Source organism: Micromys minutus (genome assembly GCF_963924665.1).
Source record: "Micromys minutus genome assembly, chromosome: 10".
In the NCBI taxonomy this organism is placed as follows: Eukaryota; Metazoa; Chordata; class Mammalia; order Rodentia; family Muridae; genus Micromys; species Micromys minutus.
In genome coordinates, this window is record NC_137979.1 from 65,687,315 (window position 1) to 65,699,388 (window position 12,074).

Consider the following 12,074-nt stretch of genomic DNA (forward strand, 5'->3'; position numbering starts at 1 on the left):
TATTTGCTGTTTTGAAGATGTGACACAGTCGTTTAAATTCCTTACCCCATTCTGCTGCGATGTCCTCATTCTAAATGGGTCAGCAAGCTGAAAAGGACGCGGCTGTTGAGAAGCACAGCCAGATCCCCCAAATTTCCAAGCTGACACTAGGGCTAGGAAGACGCTCACAAGGGAAAATATCCTCCAGAGGGTGCCGGGGCTTCACCTGCAGCTGCGGACCATTTCTGAGGGTAGTGTGCATGCACTGTAAGAGTTGCTTACTTTTTCAACCCTTTTCTGCTGCATTTAAAACTACTTTGGGTTCAGGTTCATTCTGCTGCTACTTTTTCTGTGAGGAGACGTCCCGCTGCTGTTGAAAATGTTAGCCGGGGGCTGTAGAGATGGCTCAGTGGTTAAGTCCCAGCAACCTCATGGTGGTTCACAGTAATCTGTAATGAGGTCTGATGCCCTCTTCTGGTCTGTCTGAATACTGTGTGCTTATATATAATAAATTAATTAATTAAAAGAAAAGATTAAAAAGAAAAATAGGAGGGATCAGGTTCTTTTCTTTTTAAAGATTTATTTATGTAAGTACACTGTAGCCGTCCTCAGACACACCAGAAGAGGGCATCAGATCTCATTACAGATGGTTGTGAGCCACCATGTGATTGCTGGGATTTGAACTCAGGACCTCTGGAAGAGCAGTCAGTGCTCTTAATCACTGAGCCATCTCTCCGTCCCCAGATTTTTGTTTACAGGTTCCAAACTTTCTATTTGGCCTTCCCTTCTCAGAGAGCCGGAAAAAGGTGATTCATCCTGTAAGATGTGACAAGGGAAAAGGAGCAAACAGACTGGAGTTGGGGCTATGTGTGTCCTTTGTGATTCACTAGGACAAATTTGGTTTCTTGAGGCAAGGTTTAGACTAGGCTAGCCTCAAACTCTCAGATCCGACTGCCCCTGCCTGCCTAGTGCTGGAATTAAAGACCTGTGTCACCCCATCTAGACTCAAAAAGTATTTTTTTTAATTTTTAAATCTATGATTAGTCTTTTTATTTTATTTTTAAAGTTTCTTTTTAAATTTTACTTTATTTATATGAGTACACTGTAGCTGTCTTCAGACACACCTGAAGAATGCATCAGATCCCATTACTGATGGATGGTTCTGAGCCACCATGTGGTTGCTAGGAATTGAACTCAGGACCTCTGGAAGAACAGTCAATATTCTTAGCCATTGAGCCATTTCTCCAGCCCCCAAAAAGTAATTCTTGACATTGTATTTCTTTGGGAAGTGTGTAGGGAGTCTTTCTTGCTGGCTGTAGCCAGAGTCTCCAAATACAGAGAATTGTTCCTTATGCCCTGTGGTGGTTTGAATAGAAATGGCTCACATAAGCTCATGTGTTTAGATGCTTGGCCCATAGGAAATGGCACTAATAGGAGGTGTCACCTTTTTGTAGAAGTGTGTCACTGTGGGGGCAGGCTTTGAGGTCTTATAGATTCAAGCTATGCCCAGTTTGTGGCTTACAGTTTCCTACAGCCTTCTTCGGATCAGAATGTAGAACTCTCAGCTCCTCCTGCATCATGTCTGCCCGCAGGCCGCCATGCCTCTGCTCCATGACCATAATGGACTAAGCCTCTAAAAAGTGTAAGCCAGACCCAATGTGATGTTTGCCTTTAGAAGAGTTGCTGAGGTCATGGTGTCTCTTCATAGCAATAAAAACCCCTAACGAAGAAATGCCCTCTGGGTTTCTGATACTAACCTTCATCCTCCCTTTGTTCTTGTTCTAGTTGTGAGATAGGGTCTTGGTCTGTAGGCTCTGTAGGCTGGCGGAAGCTCGGCAGCAGCCCTCCTGCTTCAGCCTCCCAAATGCTGGGACTACAGCCATGAGCTCCCACACTCTCCGTGTTTTTATTTATTTTTTTGTTTGTTTATTTATTCATTCATTCATTTTTATTGCCCACACTGCCTGCAAAGCCTTTCAGTCAAGAGTAACCAGGTCTTGCTGGGCAAGTTAGCACACACCTTTAATCCCAGTCCTCAGGAGGCCAAGGCAAGTTGAGTTCAAGGCCTACATGGTCTACAAAGCCAGTTCCAGGAAAACCAGGGCTACACAGAGAAACCCTGCCTCAAGAAAATAAAGGGGGGGGGGAGTTAACTGGGACTCCAGGCATGCATCAATGATTGACAAGCCCTCAAAATACACCCTTCCACCTCAGTGGGAGTCTCGCTCCCCACTCCTTGGTTCAGCAGTTATAGGAACCTAGTCTTGGAGCAACATTTGGGAGTGTACACACCCAGGGCCACAAGGGACTAGAAGGAATAATCAGAAGATGGACTGTCCTGGAGATGATGGGGCTGTGGCTGGGAGCTACTTCTTTGAGGATGAGAGCCCTGGGATCTAGGGTGACACTGAAACTGGTGCTAAGTGTCCTCCTGGGTCATTCCAGGAGGTGACTCGGGCTCCAGAGGCTTCCTCATGACAGATAAGTACCCATAGAGCAGACAGTGTGCTTATATTCACAGAGGGGGTGCTAAAGGAAAGTAGAGTCAACACAGAAACAAGCCACCGGAGCCTGTGTGGATCATTGGTGAAGGGCAGACATGCCTCGCTGTATAAATCTCACTCAAGAACTGTCTACTGACTCTCCAGACAGGCTTGCCATGTTTGTCCCCGGGAATAGTGAAGAAGAAAGGAGCTGGGTCTCAGAGAACATACACGCACTCCATGAGTCTCACAAACAAGGCTCTTCTTGCTGAGTGACACTTCAAGAAGTTTCTAGGGAACCCATCTGCCACACAGCATCAGTATCACCAGCTCTTGGGCAGTGACTCAAACTTCCTGGTCACCATGACTCTAGCTAGCACTGTTTCTTAGCACAGATGGATTCTGTCTTCAGACCCTGGTAAATTCTCTCAGCCACCCTTGGGTCTGAACTGTTCAGGGAAAGCTGGAAAGTGAGGAGTAAGGTCCTGCTGGGAAGCTCCTGGAAAGACCTCTCTCCTCTGACCTGCTCTCTGCTGCACAGGAAGACTTCTGCAACATTCAACTAAAGCACAGGCTCCCTGACAATGTACGCTGGCCAGTCACTTAATGTCAGTTTGACTCACAAACTAGAGGCATCCAAACAGAAGAAACCTTGATTGACAAAATGCCTCCATAAGATGCAGTTGTAAGGAAGGGATGTAAGGAGATGTACGTTGTAAGTGCTCAGCGGTTAAGAGCACTGACTGTTCTTCCAGAGGTCCTGAGTTCAAATCCTAGCAACCACATGGTGGCTCACAACCATCTGTAATGGGATCTGATGCCCTCTTCTGGTGTGTCTAAAGACAGCTACAGTGTATATAATAAATAAATAAAAAACCTTTAAAAAGATGCAGCTGTAAGGGACTGGAGAGATGGCTCAGTGTTAAGGACCACTGACTGACTGCTCTTCCAGAGGACCCAGATTCAGTTCCCAGCAGCCACATGGCGGCTCATAACTGTCTGTAACTCCAATATCTGATACCCTCACATACACATACATGCAGGTAAAACATCAATGCACACAAAAGTAAATAAATTCTAAGAAAGAAAAACAAACTTATTTTTAAAAATCAAGCTGTTGGGCTGGAGAAATGGCTCAGTGATTAAGAGCACTGACTGCTCATCCAGAGGTCCTGAGTTCAATTCCCAAATGGTAGCTCACAACCATCTGTAATGGGATCCAATGCTCTCTTTGGGTGTGTCTAAAGACAGCTATAGTGTACTCGTATAAATTAAATAAAATAAATATTTTTTAAATCCAGCTGTAAGGCATTTTCTTACATTAGTTATTGACAGAGGGCTCACCCCATTGTGAGTGGTTTCCATCCTGGGTTAGGTGCTGAGTTCTTTAGTAAGCAGCACCTCTCTATGGCCTGTGTCAGCTCCTGCCTCCTGGATCTTGCCCTGTCTGAGTTCCTGTCCTGACTTCCTTCAGTGATGAACAGCAATGTTTAAGTGTAAACCAAATAAACCCTCTCCTCCCCTAGTTGCTTTTTGGTCATGGTATTGCGCTTTAGCAATAGAAATTAAGGCAGCTTGTATATGTCACCGTTTTAGGTAGGGGCCTTATCTCCTGTCTCCATGCTCAGGGACTTCTAACTGAAGAAACATGATCATTGTGCCCTGAAAGGTCTGCTGCTACAGCTCCAGAAGCTGGCACATGAAGGCTGACTATGTGTTGCCTTGACTATACTACAGAGAGGGGAACCTAGACATTCTGGATAGTTTTGTACAAGGCTAGTATTTGAATTAGTGGACAAACAAACAAAGCAAAAGCAGACTTTCGGCTGGGCATTGTGGTGCACACCTTTTATCCTTTAATTCTGGCAGTCAGGATGTAGAGGCAGGCTGATCTCTGAGTTTGAGGCTAGCCTGGGTGACAGAGGGAGTTTTGGGATAGCCAGGACTACATGGAGAAATTCTGTCTCAGAAGAAAAAAAATGAATTAATAGACTTTAATGTCAAGAAGAACATTATAGAACTAGAGAGACGGCTCAGCAGTTAGGAGGAGCCCTGAGGCATCCATCTTATGGAGTGTCCTCCTCTCTACAAGTCCCAGAGGACAAGGGTAGCTGGCAGCAGCCTTCATGCTTCAGGGGACCTAAGCTCAGTTCCCAGCACCCACATGGTATCTCTAACTCCAGTTCCAGAGAATCCAGTGCCCTTTCTGGCTTCTGAGGGCACATGGTACACACACAGACACACACACACACACACATTTGAACAAACATTCATACACACACACTGTTTAACTTATTTATTTTATTTTTGGTTTTTCAAGACAAGGTTTCTTTCGTGTAGTCTTGGCTGTCATGAAACTTGCTCTGTAGACCAGGCTGGCCTTGAACCCTCAATCCACCTTCATCTGCCTCCTGAATGCTGGGACTACAGGCATGCACCACCACCCCCTGGTTCAAAAATATTTTTAAAAAAATGCCAGGTGGCACATACCTCTTTTAATCCCAGCAATCAGGAGGCAGAGGCATGTGGATCTCTGTGAGTTCAAGGCCAGCCAGGTCTACAGAGCAAGTTCCAAAACAGCCAGAGCACAGAGAAACCTTGTCTCAAAAACAACAGAACCAACAACCAAAAATTAAACAGGCTGGAGAGTGGTGGCACATGCTTTTTTCTTTCTTTGTTTTTTTTCAAGACAGGATTTTCCTGTGTCATGGCCCTCCTCAAAAACAATTCCTCCTCACCAGGAACTTGGCCTTGCACAGACTAGATGAGCCATCATAACATCTGCCCTTGGCAGGCTACAGGGATAGGTACTAAGGAGGTTGGTGCCCCTCAGCACCTCTGTGTAGCAAGGCTTGCTTACGGTGCCAGTCTTCAGGCAGGTCGGCTACGGCATAGGCACTGTAGCCCTCTCTTCTCTGGGGGACCTTCAGCCTGGCTGCAGCCAGCTTTATATGACCCATGTTACTGGTTCCTCCCTCGGTATTACATTCCCTTATACAGGCAGGCATACAGAGAGAGGCAGGTGACAATTAGTTATATTGGAGCTTTGGGAGATTTATTATTATTATTATTAATTATTCAACTGAAAGGACAGAAAGAGAAGTAACAGTATTTGGTGAGTCGAGGAACATTTAGTCAGCTACCTGAGAAGTTCTTTTCCCAAATGCCTAGTGGGATCATTGGTAAAGCGTTAAGTCCCTAGAAGGAGGGAGGCACAGGATGTCTGGGACTAGCTGGTCATCATAGAAAGGAACCCTACGAGTGAATCACAGGAAGGGGCCATGGCTAAGCCAGCTAGCTGACCCTGAAACTAGGGAGAATAAGGACTCCACAGGCCCGAGCTCCAGAGGAAACTGAAGAGGTGGCACTTGAGTATAAATGGAGGTCCCCAGTTGTTAAGTGATGTCCCTTTCTTGGCTGACCTGGCTGTGGGCAAGGGCCTGCTGTGAGGATATTCTGTGTTGTTTGAGAGCACCAGGACAGAAGCTTCAAGCAAGAGGAGAAGAACTGAGTCACTCAGGTGTTGTGTACTTACAGAAGTTGAAATCAGAGTATGTCCTGAGCATGAGTTCGAGGCTTATCTAGGCAACATCAGGCCATTATTATAGAAGAAAAAAAGGCCTGGCCTGCTAACCCTCACCCATGCCAGCACTTGAGAGACTGGAGTGGGGTGTGAATAATTCAGAGCTAATCTGGACTAAGCTACAAAACCCTGCTTTAAAGGAGAGGAAAGGGAGAGGGGAGGAAGTGGGGAACAGGAGGAAGGCTGGCAGATGGGTCATTCCTTGCCTGCTGAGACCAGATTTCAGGGCTTAACATGGCCAGAAGACAGAGAGGCCCCAGCAGAAGAGTCCAGTTTCACCTTGTCCAGTACAGTCTTCTTTATGGCAGCAGGGGAGACAGTTTCCTGATCAGCCATGGTCTGCAGCTCCCTAGAAAAGCAATGAGACACTGACTCAGCCCCTCCGCCTCCCAGGACCCACAGTTCCAGCAGCAGCTTTGGTAAGGACTGCTATACTGGTACCCACAATCCATTCTGCCAGCCACACCCTCTCCCCCCAACAGTACTGCTGCAGGGCCACCCTGGCTATAACTTGTGGCAGGATTCTGCTTCTGTTTTCTCTATGGGCCTAAGTCCTACGCCCAAGCCTCACAGACTTGCACTCCGAACGACTCTAGGTATTTATCCTTAGCAGGTGGCCACTGGTAAGAAAGGCTGGCATTTACCCTGTAGACATGAACCTAGGGCAGTGATTTCCAGCCTTGACTCTGCTTTACAACAATGGAGGGGCCCTGGATACGATTTGTCCACTCTCACTGGGCTATGTTGCTGCTAACACGCTGTCAGCTTAGCTAATCTGTTTAACCTGGGAAAGATCATGGAGAAGGTGCTGGGCCAAGTCCCCTAAACTACCCAGCCACCCTTCTAGCCTTGCTCCCTGGCTATGATGAAACTAAATGAAGGCTGTATGTAATACATACAGGACTGGGGGGGCGGGTCTATGGACACATGTAGATACGCTTCTCAAGAGACAATGAAAAAGAGCTAGAGACGTTGCATATTGTGACCCAGAAACCTTGAAGCTTCCAAAGTCCCGCCCAGGGCCAGGACAGGGCTCAGTGGTATCTGCTAACTGTTTAACTGCCGTGAAGCCTTTGAAGCCCGGACTCTTGTCATACAGGCACAGGTGGCCGAGGAGTGAAGAACAGCAGAACTTACCGGGTGCGGATACAGGAGGCCTCCACAGCATTGATAAGCAGGGAGCGAAAGCCTCCACTCTCCAGCACATGCAAGGCGTGGATGGTGGCCCCACCGGGAGAGCAGACATTGTCCTTGAGCTGGCCTGGATGCTGTTCCGAGTCTAGAAGCATCTTGGCTGCCCCCTATGACAAGATAGAGGAGATAATGGCAGTAGGGGACCTACCTGCCTCTAGAGAGTACAGTCCTCAGCCACCAAAACAGCTGCTGACTCCCCTCTCAGGTACCCCCAGTTTGGGTTTAGCAAGGAACAGCTCCCACCAATATCCCAAAGCACTGACCAGGAGGGCCTGGGCCCCAAGGCGGACTGCCAGGCGTCTTGGAAGCCCCATTTTCACACCACCATCAGCCAGAGCATCCAGGGCTGTGAAAGCCTGTGGGGAGATTGCACCCTCAGCCTCCTCTCTGGGACCCAGAGCAGGGTGCAGCGGAGACAAAAGTGCACAGAGGCCCTGGGAACTGCCCACAGCCCCGACCGCCCATCACTCCAATGCTCACATAGGCAGGGCCGCTGCCACTGAGCCCTGTGACAGCATCGATCAGATCTTCCTCCACCTCTGTGCAGAAGCCCACGCTGCCCATGAGCTGCTCCACAAGCTTGCCATCCTCCACCTGAGCGTGAGTGCCTGTGGCATACACGGTAACCCCCTCCCGTACCACGACCGGGGTGTTGGTCATACACCGGATGACTTTGGGAGCAGGTTGGAACGCTGTCAGCTTCTGGAAGAGGAAGAGGAACCAGCTCTATCACTCCGGTAGTGGCCGTTTGTCCGGTGGTGGCCGTCTGTCCTTATCCCAGGCATGGGAGTGAATACGGACCTGCTTCCCCCACTGAGCGTTTCCTGAGTTCTTGCTGTGGGCTGGGCTGCTACGCCCTGGGCACAGGTCCAGAGTTCCTGACCACTTGCTGCACGCCCTCTGCAACGCTGTTTATCCGGCCCAGCGCACCCACCTTTTCAACGGAGTTGATGGTGACACCTGCCGCACAGGATACCACAATGTGCCTCTCCTCAATGTGAGCACCGATTTCATCCAGGATGAAGGGGATAATGTGTGGCTTCACAGCCAGGAAGAGTACATCGCTATGGCACACGGTCTCTTTGTTGTGGGGTGTCAGGTTCACCCCTATCCTCTGCGGGAGTACAAGGAGACTTGGCTTGCCTCATGGACCGTCTGCCCACAAAGCTGAGAGCCCTGTGAGTAGAGAGGCCCGGAGGCTGCTGGGTGAAATGGGAGAGGCACTATGCCCTGGAATGTGTCCCCTTTGAAGTAGAACCGGCTCATCTCACCTCAGTCTGCCATGGCTGCAGTCTCTGCAGCTGCCTGCCTTCCAGATGTGGGTGGTGGTCTCAAGCTGGGAGCCTCTCCCCCCCCCCCCCATCCTCAGCCTGAAAATCCTGGCTGAGCCATACCTAACAGAAACCGCACTCATCATCACCCTAGCCAATGGATCTCCGTGCTCCCTGGCCAATGGATCTCCTTGCTCCCTGGCCAATGGATCTCCGTGCTCCCTGGCCTTGTGGAGGGCTCCATAACTCCCATCTAGGTAACCCCGTTCAAGATGAACATCATCTCCTACCGGCTGTGCTCATGACAGGGCAGGGGAGCAGCATCTGGAAGTTCCTTATGACAGGTTTGCTTCTCCCACTGGAGTAAGGGGCTGCACACCTAACCCTAGACCTTAACTCTAAAATGGTTGAGGCTTTCTCCTGCTTTCACCTGGCACCTACCCGCAGGGCAGAGACTGTGGCTTGGTCCATGTCTGGGGAGCTGGCCATTATCTTGTGAGCAGCCAGAACACCTGTAGGGGACAAAATTCCTCCCTCAAAGCGAGTTCTAGCCTCTCTGCCCCACTTTGCTACAAAGGAGAAACACAAACACCCTTCACCTCCTTTAGGGAAGCAACCCTAAACATATGGCAGCTGCCATTTCCCAAAGGACTGAGGTCACTAACACAGACACTCCACGATAACACCCTCCCCGGCACCAGAGGAATCTATACCTGCAGCTGTGAAGCCCTTGGCCAGGGCAAAGGCTAGCTGCCCTGCCCCGATGAAGCCTACGCTCATGTCTGGAGGTCCAGGACCCACAACCTTCACAGCTGACACCGGCTCTGTAGGGCAGCAGAGAACTGTACCGACATGATGGAAAGTGAGACGTCGGGTGGGTAGTACCAGGTCTGGCCGCTCCTGGCAGCCAGGTGCTCCCCAACCCCCATCCCAGCCTGCCTAATTTCTATGTTGCTTCTCGGCTGGCTGGAAAGTTGTACCCCTAACCCTTCGTGCCACCACCACCCGCCACCCAGAGCCAGGATGTCTGTTCTGCTGCTGGAGGTTCGGAGCCCCCTGCAAAAGGGCTCAGGGAGCCGTAAGGAAAGTAACTGATTGTAGGGGAGGGTCCGGAATCCAGAGAATCCTCAACATCCAAGTCTCCAGTCCGTCTCCAGCTTATTTCCCACAAGCCCCATTCCCTAAGCTTTCATTCCAGGAGTCCCATCCCCGAAACCCCAAGTCCCTGCTACCCACAGCGTGGCTACACCCGCGAACACCTACGACAGCCCAGCCCTCTGCATCCGCCACGCGGCATCCCCGCCCCCATTCCACTCCAGCCAATGAGCTGTGCGGCCTCTGAGAGCTAGCCAATCCAGAGCTGCAGCTGGAGCCTTGTGCATTGCATCATACTCAGGGCTAGGACCGACGCTCCTCCTTGCTTCCTTCCCTGAAGTGAGAATAAGTTGCAGATACAGATGTGTATCCCCAAAAACCACGGGTCTCATCCTCTATCTGTTGTCTTATTGCAAAGTGTTTATTTGAAAGCTAGGCACCTTCTGCAGCCACAGGCCCATTACTTCCCGGACCGCCTCCATCCTACCGTACCCCAGCTCTCCAACCATTCGGGTTTGGGGATTTTGTGCTCTAGGCATCTGCAACTTCTGGAGGTGTTCAGGACCCATCTGCTGGCCTTGGAGCTGCAGAGCAGTCGGAGTTCCCCAAAACTCTGCTAAAGTACACGATTCCAGCGCCCATCCCCCTACCCTCCTACCCCACCCCATGCCCCAACACACTTAGAGGTGGCTTGCTTAACTTTTTTTTCTGGTTTGTTTGTCTCCTTAGATAAAGACAAACTGCGTTAGAAAAGTAATTTTAAAATCATTAGGAAGCTTCCAGCCTGCAAGATTTGGAGAAGAGATTTCCATCCCTCCTTCTTGGCCATAGTGACCACAACCCTAACTAGGAGACTGCCTCATGGTGATAGTGTTCACTGTGTGGATGGCCAGTTCCACACTCAAACTCTTAAAAAAAGAGCTGGATAATGTGTGCCAAGTTGAAAGCTCAAACCTATACACAAAGCCTAGGCGCTCAGTTTCCCAAACTCGGCTCCCTACTTCTGATACTTTCTGGGACTAGAGAGGGTGCTCAGTGCTTAAGAGCATGTTACTCTTGCAGAGGACCTGGATTCTGTTCTAGCTATCATGTGGCAGTTAATACTATCCAGAATTCCTTTCCAGGGATCTGACACTCCCTCTGAACTCCTCAGTCACCAGGTACATGAAGGTGCACATACACACATGCAAGCAAAAACACATACAATAGACTAATTTTTTAAATGTATGCTTTTCTCCAAGTGATAATAAGCATCACTCTGAAAACCAAAGAAAGACAGTTCTGTCTTCTAGGGAGCCCCAGAAACCTTCTCCCATTTTCCTCTCAAGTCTTAACCCTCTCCTCCTCTGCTTTTTTTGGGACCTCTGAAATTTAGGTTGGATGTGATGCTGGGGACGTCAGAAAACCACTGAACAGTGAGAACACCGGGGACTCAGAGAACATGCTGTATTTCAGAGTTTTGGCTAGCAAAAGAATAAGAAGGGATGCCTCAAACAAACAAAACAACAACAATGACAAAACAGTCAAAACTCGGTGAGGTATTACACACCTTAATCCCATTGCTAGAAGGTGTCCAGAGGGAGGCCATTTTGGACTACACTGTGAAATCCTGTTTCAAGGAGGAATCAAAGAAAAAGGAAAAACAAAAGAGAAGGCGTGGCTTCGTGGGTAAGAGAGCTTGCTTCAAAAGCCTAACAGTCTGACTCTCTGAGTTGCTTCTCCTGAACCCATGTAAGGTAGAAGAAATCAGCTAAGCTCACAGCATGGGCTTCTGGCCTGCACACATGCAGTCTGGTGTCCCCATCACACCTACATCATACATGTACAATACTAATAAACAAATAGAGAGAAGCAGTCAGGTTCCTCTCCAGGCAGGATGACTGTGTCTGACATAGTCCCTGACATCCTGGTCTTCTGACGCATAACACTTTCATCACCCAGGAAACCTACAGACCCAGATGCTGCCTATGCCTGCCCATCCCAGTAAAAGATGCTGGTCCTAACTCAGTTTGTTAGCTGATCCCGTGTTCTCTCCAGCTCTCTCCAGCTGGCCAGCAAGGGCCACACAGTACCATACAAGGCCAGGCTTGGAGCCTAAAGTCTAAATGGTTTTGGTTTTACTGAGAGAGTGCAGCTGCACCTCTGCCTGTGGTCTGGACCCTGAAGACCACAGTACCGGGCTTTGGGCTCCTCAGAGAACGAGCCAACACTGGCCTTCTTTCTCTGCATTTGGCCTTCTGGACCACCCTAACCTATTTCAGAAGGCTCAGACAAGTCCCGGCCTTGAATGTATTCCAGGACTCAAAGTACCCCCAAAGGACAAATTGTCCCTCACGATGACTTGGTTTAGGCCTTCTCTCAGAGCATGCAGTGAGAAGGAAGCTTAAGTGGTACAATCTGCCACAAGCCCTGAACAGAAATGACCCCAGTGAGTCTCTGGTGGGTAGCCAGAAAATATAGCAGGCCAGG

General features: G+C 49.3%; 1 protein-coding gene across 1 annotated transcript; it reads right to left on the reverse strand.

Moving 5' to 3' along the window:
* Positions 1–5,574: 5,574 nt before the first annotated feature.
* Positions 5,575–9,322, reverse strand: PYCR1 (pyrroline-5-carboxylate reductase 1). The gene is made up of 7 exons (XM_080923039.1): positions 9,224–9,322; positions 8,952–9,022; positions 8,174–8,353; positions 7,720–7,941; positions 7,503–7,595; positions 7,183–7,346; positions 5,575–6,394 (listed from the first exon to the last, which is right to left on the reverse strand). Exons 1-7 carry the CDS (start codon positions 9,288–9,290, stop codon positions 6,268–6,270), a joined length of 924 nt encoding a protein of 307 aa, XP_080779165.1. The 5' UTR covers positions 9,291–9,322; the 3' UTR covers positions 5,575–6,267.
* Between the last annotated feature and the right edge of the window lie 2,752 nt (positions 9,323–12,074).